The following is a 13,424-nucleotide window of genomic DNA, read 5'->3' on the forward strand; positions in this document are numbered from 1 at the left end:
GGCGAGCAGATGCTCCAGGAAGGTCCCAAAATGCTGGGAGGGAGAAGGCCTGGCCACAGCTGTTGCAGGGAGCGCCCCGGCCGCTGACCAGTTCACTCCAAGGGTGGGGAGAATCTAACAACCAGGAGGGAATCTTCTCGGTGCCCTTGGTGCAGGTGCAGATTTCTCTGCTTAAAAGGAGATGCTCTGAAGACGAGAGTCCTGAGAATCATCGCCGCACCAGGCTCATGTGGCACTTGGAACCACCTGCCCCCAGGAGGCCCTGGCACCTGAGCAGGCTCCTTGCTCAGAGACCCGGGACCCCAGCTGGGTGGCTGTGGACTCAGACCCACTGCTCCCCGTCTCCCTGTGAGATGCCCAGCACCGACTTGTGCGGGATCCTGCACTCCTGCAGAGACTTTGTGAGGTCGGAGAAACGTCTCCTGGGCACCTCCATCGTTTCAATGCTGCAGTGTCGGTAGGTGGCCTTGTTCTTGTGCTCGGCCACGGCCACGATGGTCTGTAAGTCATCCGTTGGCCGGAAGTGGCGCACGAACCTGCGGCCTGACGGGGATCGGACGGCCAGCAGCAGCCTCGGCTCTTGATCTGATGGTTCCTCCAGGTCTCCAGCCCCAGGGGAGCTCGGCCTCCTGGTTTGGACGACGAGCTTCCTCTCCGGGAAACGAGCTGGAGCTCTGGAATCTTCCTGGCTGGTCTCCATGGTGCAGGTCTCCTCCTGGTAAAGAGCCTGGATGCTGCTCAGATGCAGGGAGCCGGCCCTTTCAGCTACTGTTTCCACTGCCCCCTCCCCCAGGGTCTTCCTGTTGATGGAAGGAAGGACCGGGTACTTATTGAGGGAGGAGGAAGCGCCCATGGGCACCTGCTGCAGCAGCTCGGGGACCTCAAGGGGAGCGCCCTGGTTTGGGGACCTGGGCGCACAGGCTCCTGGCTTCTGGCTGCTTGGCGACTCGCAGGGAACGGCTGGAGGCGGAGAAGGAGGTGTGCGGTGAGAGCACACCCCTGCGTCCTGGGGTCTGTGTAGCCGCGGCCGAGTCCGTCCCTTGGCGGACTTGGGCCTTATGACGTGCATGTTCGGCGAGTCTGGCTGCCAAATGAAGCGGTCGGCTGCTGTGCTGATGACAGGGCTGCATTCAGGGAGGGCTCTATTCACAGGGGCTTCTGTGGCCATTGCTTCTCAAGACCCCTGAGGAAGCAGGAGAAAAGAGAGGAGGCCATGATTAAACGCCCTGGCACTTCTGGATCCAGTCACAAAGGAGAGGGGACCAGCTGCTATTCATTCATTCATTCCAGGTTTGGACTATATCAGTGAACCAAATTCCTTGCAACTTACATTATCATAGTGAGAAAAGACAAGTGTTATCCTATACGTAAATAGATATTTTCAAAGAGTAGTAACTGCAATGAAGAAGATAAAGTATTTCATCAGAGCGTGACTAGGGTGGGGACTAATTCTGATTCTTAATTTAGGGGAGGGGGAGCTTTGAGCTGAGAGACCATGCTGAGAAGGAACAGGCCATGTTACAACCTAGACCAGGGGTCGGCTACCTTTTTCCATCAATGCTTCCGGCTTTGGGAACCACACGGTCTCTGTCCCAGCTCCTCAGCCTGCCATTGTAGCTCAGAATCAGCCACACGCGATTACGCGAAGCAGCGGTTCCAGGAGCTGCCTTTGCTCTAAAGAGCGGATGTAGCCCTGTTAAGTCACCGCTCAGGAGAGCCAGGCTCAGCTTCACGCAAGAGCTGAGGGGCCAACCAGTAAGCTGCCCCCTGCACTCCGGTAGAGGGCGTCCCCACAGCAGTTACCTCTGGTCCAGTATTCACTGTGGACAAGCTCCCCTCTGTGACCCCCACTTCCTTGTCTCCCTCAGTCCTTTTCCTCTTCACCAACCTGCCCATTGCTTGTCCTTCCTACTGTTTTTCAGAGGGGGCTCTGTACAGATCACCCAGTGCAGTGTCCCTCCACCACCCCAACCCTTGTCACCAGGGGCGGAGGGAGAGGAGGGGCGGCCCCATTGCCGACCCGCCCAGGGGCCAGAACTTACAGGGACGTCCTCGGGTTCTAGACTAGGGCTCAGCAAACCTCTTCTGTAAATGGGCAGATAGGAAATATTTTCAGACCGTCTGTCACAAGTACCCAACTCCTCCCTTTTGGCGTAAAAGCTGGCACAGACGGTATGCAAATGAATGGGTGTGGCTGTATTTAAATAAACCTTCAAGTAGGGACACAGAAATCTGAATTCCATAGAGTTTTCATGTGACACAGAATAGTATTCTTCTTTTGATTTTTTTCCCCAACCACCTAAAAGTCTAAAAGCTCTGTTCGGCTCACGAGCCACACAAAAAAGCGGTGGTGGGCTGGATTTGGCCGCAGGCCGTCATTAACAAACACTGTCCTAGGCCGGCTGCAAAGGGGACTCTGGGTTCATGCTGATCCTATAGACAGGTGAGCCAGAAGGGGAGCCACTTCCCTGCGGTCACAGCCAGCGAGCGGCAGAGCCTGAAGCAGAACCCAGGTCGGTGACACGGGTTCTGTTTTGAGGTCCAGGCTGGGCGTCTCCCGCAGCACTGACCACACTCTGTCTCTTACTGTTACTATTAGCGTTCCTGTCTCCCCAGCTACCTTGCAAACACTTAGAGGGCCTCGTATTTGTCCCTGGCACCTGGGGTGTTCAGGGGTGCCTGTGAGAGCTCACAGGAGCAGGGTCCCCTGTGCTGGCCCGCAACCGCCAAATCAGATCTTTCCTTCTTTCCTGGCCATCTGGGTGGCCCTTTCACTAGCACTGTTACAGCCACCTCCTCCTGCTGGTCCCCGGTCACAGCTTCCCAGGACACTGCTAGGTCCTGGGCTCCTGCCTCCCTCTGAGTCCTGACCACCACTGTGACTGCTGTTCTCTCCGCCCACAGGCTGAGCAGCCCACTAAAGACCTGGCAACTCCCCGGTGCCTCATGGTCCCGGAGCAGCAGCATGTTTGGGTGCAGAGGACACGGGCCCCAGAGTCCTAAGATCAGGGTTCTCTTTCAGGCTCTGTCTCGAGCTAGCGATGTGACCACAGGCAGTGGCTCCATGTTGCTCGTATGTCACTTTCCTCATCTATGGAATGAGCAATGTGACCCTGAAGGCATTATTCAAATACCTCCGGATCAGTCTCTTTATCTGAAACATGAAGACAGTAACATGAAATGATGTAGGTAAGGCCATGACCACCAGGCTGGGTGCAAAGTAAAGATTTAATTAAATGATTAAGGGGTTTTCTTTGTTTTTGGTTTTCTGTTTGTTTAGTAACTTTTATTATTTTAGGTCCAAATGCCTTGCCTGTTGCTTCAGAGCTCTTCCCCGGGGTGTAGTCATCTCTAACCAGCTGGGTGAATCACAGGACGCATGTCTGCCCTGCCCACAGCAAAGAAATGCCGGAAGATGGATTTCATGGGCTACCACCTATTGAAATTGCCTCAAAAATATGAGATCAATGCTTTCTAATAAATCCCTTCTAACTCCATGCTTTAAACTTAAACACCTCCACTTCACTTACTCCAAGCTGCCTTCATCACGAAACCCTGAACAACCGGGTACCGTTGTGTGGGCCCGGCCATCGTTCCTAATTTTAGGGAGTCTCCTCTTCCTCTCCATTAAAACCACAACCGGACAAAACATGCTACCCCTGGATTTTCCTGAAGTCCTACTCAGTGCAAAATCTTGAGCAAAGCTACCCTCTCTCTCTCTCTCTCTACACTTAACAGCCTCTGTCTTTTTCCCATTCTGCTCACAGACCCAGTCTTCCTAACACTCCCAGTTCCCACTTCTCACTTGTCTTTCACACCCAATCTGGCTGCTGGGAGTTCAGGAGCCTTCTCGTTGGCATCAAAACAGCAGGCCCGTCTCCCGTAACTTAATCTATTTTCTGATCAACTGTGAAGAATGTGCTGGGGTCCTGTTTCCCCCTTTTAGTTTAGCTCTAACGTCTTTCACTTGTCATGAAGCGATCCCGCACTTCCACTCAGGGCAGCGCCAGGAGGTCATGATTGTCCAACTGTTCTGCCCAAGACAAGCTCAACCGGCACATCCACTCCCCCTCTCTGCCCACCCTCCCCTTTGCGGAATGGCTATTAATTTGCCACAGTTTCCACAGAGTTATCACAGGCTTGGCTCCCAGCTCCCACACATGCCTGGGGAAGGTTTTACTGTCAGGGAGTTTGGTAGCTTAGAAACCTCTTCCTTAACAACTTTGATGAGCAGAGTCATGTGTTCTTTGCTGAATTATTTTTAACAGTAAAGGTTGAGTCTGTGCATGCACTTTCCATACCTCTCAGTACCATATAATTATCCATGTTCAGGGGGTGTCATAGTCAAGACACGCTGGTCATAAGCTAACATGACGGCGAGCTATCTCAGAGGAAAACCTCAGTTGTGACTAATTCCTGTCAGCCCACTCGTGGTTATTTAGAGACTAACACCTCCTTCAGGTGAAACCACTCCGTCGAACCTGCTTTCATAACCCACTGCCTCCTCCCCAGTGCAGGGACCATCTGCTACATGGCGGGAACACCAACTCTCCCCGGCAACTAGAACATGGAGAGGGAAGGTGGGGCAGGCAGGTGTTTGGGGGCCGGGGCCCACTTCATGCCTTTATATTCACATCTTGGGTCCAGGACAGCTGCCCGCCCCACTCAGTTGAGAAAGGCTTGTGTGGGCACCATCGTTATCCCTGCTCGGCTCATTTCACCACCTCTAGGCCTGGCAGACACAACCACAAAGTGACTTGACAAGATCTAGGTGCAGGCATCCATCAAGCTGCCAGCTGAATAGGCAAGTGGCCTGTTTACTTAAACATACAGTCTGGCCCAGGGGCCTGCTAGGAACCAGGAAACAAACACTGAGAACTGCTCCCAAGGAGCTGCCAAAGGGCAGGTGCGCATTCCTTCGGCTTAATCACCAAGTCAACTAGAAAGAAGGAAACCGCGACAGGGGACGCTATCGCCATATTCCTGCTTTCCCGGGGCCCGCCTCCCACCCACCACAGGGTCAGACCACCCTACTGCACTCACAACCCAAATCTAAATCGACGGTAAGTGCAATAAAATATGACCACCCACATACCGGCTGCTGGGATGTACTAAGGGTGCACACATATGAATTGGTCTTTTAAAAATATTTATCAGTGAATACTCTCCCCCTGCCAATTCCCACCCCTCCTCGCGATGCTTTCGGGATGAAACCGCTCAGAAGAACCAGCAGGAGATGGCAGCTGGCCTGAGCATGAGAAAGCTTTGGTACCATTCCCAGTTCTCACCAGGACTCATGATTAGAAGACACTGTCCTGTGCAGAGTGCCACGTGTGAAGGGGGCGTGGAGAAATTGGCCCACAGGCCACCAAGTGCTCCAAGGTTTGGAAAAGGAGCTGGGAATGACTCCCAGGGGAATGGGTAGGTGGAGGGGGACAGCTCAATGGTCTCCAAGAACTGGCAGCTGCGGAGGGAAACCAGCCCCAGCAGCTGGAAGAGGGGTTAGGGGCGGGGCAAGAAAGAACTTGCAGCAAGTGAGAGCTGACTTGGGTGACCCAGCGCTGGTCTGGGGGAGGCTCAGAGCTGGTTCCGGTCTCTCCATGTGACGGGATGTCCTTTTGTACCTCGGGATCTGTGTCCTGTCTGTACTGCCCAGCCAGGAGGGCATGGCCCGACGGTTCCCTAGGCCCCTGGCTGCCGCAGAGCCCCGGAGTTGTCCTACTCCCGCAACGGTGAGCTCTGGCCTGGCTGGCTTTGCCACTGGGGAGTAGCTCCCCATCTCGGGGCCCCTGTCCTGTCTCCCAGGGTTCGCCCAGCCCAGCTCGGGGAGGCCCGCCTGGACGGCGTGTGGGAGGCTCGGGTCTGGCCTCTCCGGGTCCCTTCCATGCGGCAGGGGGCCCTGAGCTGACCCTCTGGGCCAGCGGGGGGCCAGGCTCACCTTGCCTCTCCGCTCCAGCAAACCGAGCTGGTGGGGGGCCACGTGCTTCCGGTCTGGCCCCGGAATAGGCCAGGCCCTGATGAGGGGGTGAAAGGGTGGGGGCCGGGTGCTGGGCGGAGGCGGGGTAGGCGGACCTGGCGGACCTCACCTGGCTCCCTGCCTGGTTCCCATCTCCCGGGAGAGCGGGGAGAGCGCCCTGCCTGGTTCTGGCTCTGGCTCCGGCCTGGGCTGGCGGTGAGGAGCGCCCGCCGCCTCTAGCCCCGGTTTGTGACCTTGGGTCAGGCCTGACCCTGCCAGTGTCCCCAGTTTTTAGATGAAGCTGCTGCACTAACTGATTCCTGGTGACCCTAGAATCGGAGCGGCTGCTCTTAGGGCATCTGTTGGAGTTGGGGAGCCTTTGTCTGCCTGATCTGTCCTCGTGCAACTCTTTCAAGACCAGATCCCTGACCTCCTCATTTCCACATCCCCCTGGGACCTTGTTTTCAACGACGTTGACACTTGCTTTGACCTTCCTAGACCATGACCTCTTACCCTTCCAGCAACTCCTACTGCCTTTGACTTTCAACATCATGGAGGCTGCAGCCCATTGCCCTCTCTGCTTTCTTCCTGCCTAACAACCTGCTTCTTCCCTGGTCCACCCCCTCAGCGGTTTTCTTGCAAGAATCCTCCAGGCCCCGTCTGCGGTCTCCTCATTCCTCCCACGCCCAGTCAGCCCACTGACACTCCGGTGCTGAAGAGATCTTGACCAGCCACATTCCACTGAATAATGGAATGATCTCCAACCTCCACTGAAGCCTCAACCCACACAGAAATCCTTCCACCTTCCCCAGCGCAGTTCTGTCTCCTTTCTGCTCAGTGGCTATTTCAAACCTGTTCTCTCTCTCCTGAACGCCCCCACCTCTCCCTTCCCTCCTCCCACTCTGAAGGTAAACTTACTTCTCTCTTCAGAGAGAAAATAGAGGCTATCAGATGGAACGGTTCGCAGCTTTCTGCCATCAGCCCTACCAACTTGTCTACTTTTGTCTCCCTGCTGCCCCCTCTTCCCCCTGTTTTAATGCAGGGGATCCATCCTCTGATTCTGTCCAAGATCGACTGCTCCTCCGTGACTTCCCAGAAGCCTGTTCTCTGTCACAGGCCACGCGAATGCACACCCTCGCCACAGTGCAGGACTTGGCTTCTGCTGTCCCCTCTGCTTAGTAATAGGGGTCCTCAAACTATGGCCCGCGGGCCACATGCAAATACCCCTATTGTATTTGTTCCCGTTTTGTTTTTTTTTACTGAAAAATAAGATATGTGCAGTGTGCATAGGAATTTGTTCATAGTTTTTTTTTAAACGATAGTCCGTCCCTCCAGCGGTCTGAGGGACAGTGGACTGGCCCCCTGTTTAAAAAGTTTGAGGACCCCTGGCTTAGAAGATTCTTCTCCAAACTCCCCAACCTTTCCTTCCTTTCCTTCACCTAACGCTCACTTACCCTTCAGAGCTCCATGGGCGAAGTCGTCTTTCTTCCCCGATGGAATTAAGCTAGCTTCAGAAGGAGTCCTAACTGGGCTGTGGTCTGCCAGGCACTGTTCTAGACTCTTGGAATATGCAGGTGAATAACTTAGTGACTATAATACTAAAAGATAATGTTAGTAGATATTCAAGAACCATATCAGAGGAAAGAATTAGGGTTCATTACCCAGCATTGTGGCAAAATATTTGCTATATGAGCATGACTCCAGCCTTCCTCAAGATGTTTACATTGGGTTGTCGAGAAGACACCCGGAGAGTGACAGATCGGATTATTTTCAAGACAGTTGGAGCCAAGTGTGGAAGAGCAGGCATAGGCTGGACATGGTTATGTGCTAAGTGCTTGGCACCGACAGAAGGTCTTTGGGGCTGCGAAGGAGGTGATCATTTCAGCAGGGGCGTTCCTGCCCATCTCAGGAAGCGCCTCATCTGTGGGCGGTGAGGGCCTGGGCTGGGCAGACTTCCTGCTAAGGTCACCTCATTGCCCACCCTGGACACTCAGGGAGGGATCTGAGGCCCCAAGAAGGTGCAGGAGGTGGCAGTTTGGGGAGCTGAGAAAGGTTTGCAACTCTGGGCTGGTGGCTTAGTTCCTGTATATGATTCTGTGAGAAATAGCTAAGCAATGCACTTCAGCCCTGCAACACCCACCCAGGGAAGATTAAAGTGCATTCTTCATCAGCTATTTTAATATCACCTAAGAATTATGCAATCTTTTGGAAAATCAAATTGGCTTCTCGCCCCCTTTGAGTGAGTGAGTGTGTGTGTGTGTGTGTGCATGCCCACGCGGGCAGGCAGTGAAATGGTGCTTGTGCCTAGGTCTGTTTAATATTTGCAGTGTCTTTTGCTTCCTGGTGTCATGTAATGCCCAGCATGAAACGAGAGGGAGGCCAGAGGGAAGGGAAAGAAGGCAGCTGGCCAGGCAGTTGCTGGGCCTGCCTGCTCTTCAGGGAGAGAGGTGCCTCTGCTGCCTCTCTCTCCCATCTTTCTTTAGAGAACGTGTCTGCAAAGGACGGGCCCTGATGTCACCTGCGAAGTGGGTTCTCAGTCACGTGGCCAGAGGTCGCTGCCATGCCAGCTCCGTGGAGACTCTCTCTCTCCTTCCCAACCATGGTTCCCGCTCCTCCCCAGCTCTCTCCCCGAGCTCCAGCCACCTTGTTTCCCAAGGGGAAACCTGGGCCCTCGGGTTTTTCATCTCTAGGGTCTTTGCTCATACCTGCCCCACCCTGCTCCCTTCCTTGAAGTTAATCCAAATTCGCTGACCCCTTCGAGGCTCGTCTTAAAAGTCACCTCTTTCATGCAGGCTTTTCTGGAACACCTTTTCTCTCCTCACACCTCATGTGCCTTTTCGGGTCCCTTTTGGTCCAGTAGAACATGCCCAACCACAATGTGCACCCTCACCGTTAGAGTAGCTCCTCTCATCTTCATGCCTGGCACTTCATCTGTATCTGCCAATGGGATCATCATAGGTGCTGCAGGCATGGGCTCTGTGGTCAAGTTTGAATCTCGGCTGTACCACTTGCTAGCTGAGAACCTTGGGTAACTGGTTTAACTGCTATGGGCCTCAGTTTCCTCATCTGTAGAATGGAGATGATAAGAATAGGATTGCTGTAAGAATAGGATTGCTGTGTGGAGATGATAAAAATAGGTGCTTGGCAAATGAGAATTAAACTAATAATGATGGTGATGCCAACTCCACGGCTGGCTTTTCCCTTGAGAGATCTAGCAAGCCACAGGCAGTATCCCCCCAAGGATATCTGGTTGCTTGCAGTCTAAGTGACCTCCCCCAGGGCTGGGCTGAAGGCAGGAGCTTATGTGCTTTTCACCTTTGCAGTCCCTGGCAAAATGAAACCTTTTCTGGGTGACACAAAGTCTGTAATTGTGCTCCAGGAACAATCCTGTTGATGTGGCTAGAGCCATCTGCCCCTGTACTCAATGTCCCCAGGCTCGCTGGCCTTATCAGTGATTGTTTTCAGCATTTCTTCCTCTCCTTTGCCTTCCTGCTAAGAGGAGCCACTCGACCTTCATCCCTGTTTCACTTCTGTGTCTGAGCAAAAAGAGGCCGGTGATGCATTGCTAGAACTGTGTCTGAGATGAGAGCGTTGTGGCAGCTGCCTGGATGCTTGGTCATTTGGTTGTGTTCTCAGTGTTTTGGGTAGGTGCGGCCATTCTCTCACTGACCCGCAGGTAAACAGGAGAACTGCCAAGGGGTAGGGGTGCCACCTTTGGGGTCAGACACACCTGGGTTAAGTTCTGGCTCCAGCAGTTTGCAGGGCAAAGCACCTAACCCAGCCGTGGGCAAACTACGGCCCACGGGTTGGATCCGGCCCGTTTGAAATGAATAAAACTATTGAAAAAAAAGACCGTACCCTTTTATGTAATGATGTTTACTTTGAATTTATATTAGGTCACACAAACACTCCATCCATGCTTTTGTTCCGGCCCTCCGGTCCAGTTTAAGAACCCATTGTGGCCCTCGAGTCAAAAAGTTTGCCCACCCCTCAATCTCTGCCCAGTTCTATTTCCTTATCAGTAAGCTGGGGCTGATGGTCTGTGCCTCCTTGGGACTATTCCAAGTGGATTCAATCAGATAATCCAGTGGTGCTTAGCCTTATGCTGGTCCTCAGTAGGTTGTAGTTTTGTTTTGATTTCTGTAACTTGAAGCATGATTTTACTCTGATCATCCATTCATTCATTCTCTCAATATTTAATGCCCATCTCTCTGTGCCTAGTTTCTTTACCTGCAGAATGAGGAAAATTAATAGTACTGACCTAGCTGGGGGATGTGAGGACATAATGAGTAGATATGGGTGAAGTGCTCAGAAACTGTGCAAGGTATAAGACAAGTGTGATGCAATGTCACCCACCCTTATCATCATTGCTGGTTTGTCCTTGGCACTGTGCTACTTAGATTCTAGGGATAAAGAGACGGACAAATTGGAATGAGCCTTAACTTGTAGATCTTTCCGGCTCCTTCCCCCTTATCGTCTCCATGGGGATAAAGCCAACCAACGTTTCATCACTGTCTATGTAAGATGAATTGATGGGTCTGAGAGGGTAGCTCTTAAGCACCTGCCAACTTGCTGGCTGTTGCCCTAGAAGCTGGCATAGAAGACCAGACATGCTCCCTACTACGCTCTCACCCTTCATCAAGTCTGCAGGCCTCTTGGTTTTGTTTCAGCACCATCCAAAACTTGCGCAATGATTTGTCAGATGGAGAGAACCATGTCTGTCCTGCCTAAGTCATAGCTGTGAAGGTCAGTGTCTGTGAAAATGCTGTGTGACCTTCAAAATGCTACACAAACAAGAGGTGTAGACAGGGGTCTGGTGGGGTGCAAAGAGCACTGGGTGGAGTCAGTGACCACAGGTTAAGCCCTGGCCCTGTCACTTGGTATCTATGTGGATCTTTTTGGGTCACTTCTCACTGTGCCCTGGTTTCTCAACTATCAGATGGGTGGGGTTGTAGTGAGGAGTATATAGGAGCAGAATGCAAGTTTAAGGTAAACCCAGGCCCCCTCAAATGCCACCTCCTTTTGGAGGTGAATTCACTCCTCCTATCTCTGAGCTCAAAGGCATTTATTGTACAATCCATAGAGCAATGCTCATCACTCTACCCAGGCTTAGATTGGCCTCCCTGGACACAGATGCTGGGATGGAGAAGTGCATTACTGGGGGACAGCCAGGAGACACACCAGCTGGGAAGTGAGCAAGGCAAGACTGGGGGGAGAGGGAGAAGCTGACCCACAGAGGGAGAAGTTAACCTACAGAGGGAAAAGCCGACCCACAGAGGGAGAAACCTATCCATAGAGGGAGAAGCTGACCCACAGAGGGAGAAGCTGACCCACAGAGGGAGAAACCTATCCATAGAGGGAGAAACCTATCCACAGAGGGAGAAGCTGACCCACAGAGGGAGAAGCTGACCCACACAAGGCAGTTGCTGAGGCCTCAGCTTGTCTTCTGGGGAGCTCTGGAGCTGGGATGGCTTTCTAGAGCTGTCCTCAAGGAGGCAAGGGATGGCCCTTTAAATCATCACCTGAGCTAGGCACTGGCGAGGGGTTACTTCTACCCCCTCACCAGGAGGGTCATAACCGTGAACCAGACAGTTCCCTACAGCAGAGGCATTTCTCAGGGCGTGGGAGTGTCAGGGGCAGGTCCCAGCCCTGAAAAGGGGACCTACCAAAGATTGGGCTAAGCATTCCAGAAACAATGGAGGCCCAAACACAGAATTTCTCCCCGCTTCGGGCTTTTGGTCTGTGTTTACCCACTTGGTCTCTCCAGCCAGCTCAGCAGCCTTGCTTGGGCCAGAATCTTATGTCACCAGAAAAAGCACATAGTTGATGCTTGATAAAAGTCTGTGCTGTTTCCTTGCCAGTAATGTACGCAGGTGCCATCACCTGCCCATTTGAAAATGTCGGCCCCTTCCTCGTGGACTAAACCCGTGGTCGGCAAACTGCGGCTTGTGAGCCACATGCGGCTCTTTGGCCCCTTGAGTGTGGCTCTTCCTAAGCCTTAGGACTACCCTAATTAAGCTAATAACAATGTACCTACCTATATAGTTTAAGTTTAAAAAATTTGGCTTTCAAAAGAAATTTTAATCGTTGTACTGTTGATATTTGGCAATGTTGACTAATGAGTTTGCCAACCACTGGACTAAACCATCACACAATTATTTTTTAAGACTCAAAAGAGAAAAAGGAAGCCAGCCCATGGAGCTGGAACGTCCTGCATAGTATTTGTGATGAGGGCTGGCTGGGACCAGGCCTGGCCAAAGCCTGCAGCACCCACCAGAATTTTGCCAAAGAGGCAAGAATAGCAGACTCTGATTCCCTCCCAGGCTCCGCAGCAGGGCCCCCGTCTAGAAATTTTCCTGGCAAACCTCGCCACGGAGTGTAAGTCTAGGTCTGCCCCTCCCAGTCCTCTAGCCTCATGCCAGCCATTGTTCGTACTCCTAGTGCTGAAGTTCTCAGACTTAGCTTGATTTCTGATGGGTGCATAGGGACCACTTGTACTTAAAGAGAGTTCTTGACTGACCAGGGGGCTCCATGTGACAAGGTGGGACACTGAGCCCACATCCTCTCTGCTGTCCTGGGGGAAGGTTGCCGAATGTGGGCACCATCACCATTGCTAATAGCAATAGGAAGGGCGTGTCTACCTGTCACGGCATTTGTTAATGCTAAGCAGGGTTACTGCATTATTTCAGTTGGTCCCCATGAGTCTGTGCAGTCAGGGGCTATGGGAGAGCAAAGATGTGTTCAAACTCTCTGGGCCTCGGTTTCTCCATCTCTAAAATGATGGTGAAGCTGCTCAAGGTTTTCTGAGGATTAAATAATGGAATACCCATGGAGCCTTCAAAGAAAGCAGCACCGGCATTTAGTAATTTCTTCATAAACATTGGAGATGGTCGATAGGCATTTTTTATAGTATATTTTATTGATTTTTTACTGAGAGGAAGGGAGAGGAATAGAAAGTTAGAAACATCCATCAGCTGCCTCCTGCAAACCCCCCACTGGGGACATGCCCACAACCAAGGTACATGCCCTTGACCAGAATCAAACCTGAGACCCTTGAGTCCGCAGGCTGACGCTCCATCCACTGAGCCAAACTGGCTAGGGCTCCATAGGCATTTTTACTCTCACTTTAAGGAGAGGAAACTTAGGGGCTAAGTTTATGAATAAGATACCTGGGCATCAAGGAAGGTATACGTGTGTGTGTGTGTGTGTGTGTGTGTTGGGGTGGAGCGGGTGGGTATCTACCTTGCAAACGGGGCTAGACTTTCCCAAGCTGGATCTCCGTCATGGTCCACAGAGATGCCTTTAAACTTGGGAATGGAGGAAATGCCAACTCCTCAGGAGAAAGAGAAAAAAAAAAAACAAGATGAAGGGTTGGTGTTGCCAAAGAAAGACATGTTTTAAAAACCACAAAACTTGCACTTTTTAAACGACTGCAGCCTTTTTTATCTTTATCCTTAGGTCTCCCTAC

General features: G+C 52.3%; 2 protein-coding genes across 3 annotated transcripts in view; one reads left to right on the forward strand and one right to left on the reverse strand.

The window, feature by feature from the left end:
* Positions 1–6: 6 nt before the first annotated feature.
* UBXN10 (UBX domain protein 10) lies at positions 7–5,957 on the reverse strand. The gene is made up of 2 exons (XM_006774460.2): positions 5,939–5,957; positions 7–1,183 (listed from the first exon to the last, which is right to left on the reverse strand). The coding sequence occupies exon 2, from the start codon at positions 1,166–1,168 to the stop codon at positions 323–325; it is 846 nt and encodes a 281-aa protein (XP_006774523.1). The 5' UTR covers positions 1,169–1,183; positions 5,939–5,957; the 3' UTR covers positions 7–322.
* The window catches only part of PLA2G2C (phospholipase A2 group IIC), a 21,260-nt gene continuing 13,040 nt past the window's right edge, over positions 5,205–13,424 (forward strand). The window contains exon 1 of one of the 2 annotated variants that reach the window (XM_006774462.2): positions 5,205–5,382. In XM_006774462.2, the coding sequence (XP_006774525.2) occupies positions 5,237–5,382 (146 nt within the window). In that variant the 5' untranslated portion in view covers positions 5,205–5,236. Of the gene's footprint in view, positions 5,383–5,512; positions 5,733–13,424 lie in introns of those variants that run through there. The other variant, XM_015570930.1, reaches the window with a different exon arrangement.

Source organism: Myotis davidii, unplaced genomic scaffold (genome assembly GCF_000327345.1).
Source record: "Myotis davidii unplaced genomic scaffold, ASM32734v1 scaffold1548, whole genome shotgun sequence".
Lineage (NCBI taxonomy): Eukaryota > Metazoa > Chordata > Mammalia > Chiroptera > Vespertilionidae > Myotis > Myotis davidii.

Excerpts from the sequence above, each read along its gene's own strand:
- UBXN10 (XM_006774460.2), bottom strand. The coding sequence starts at position 1,168 with ATGGCCACAGAAGCCCCTGTGAATAGAGCCCTCCCTGAATGCAGCCCT.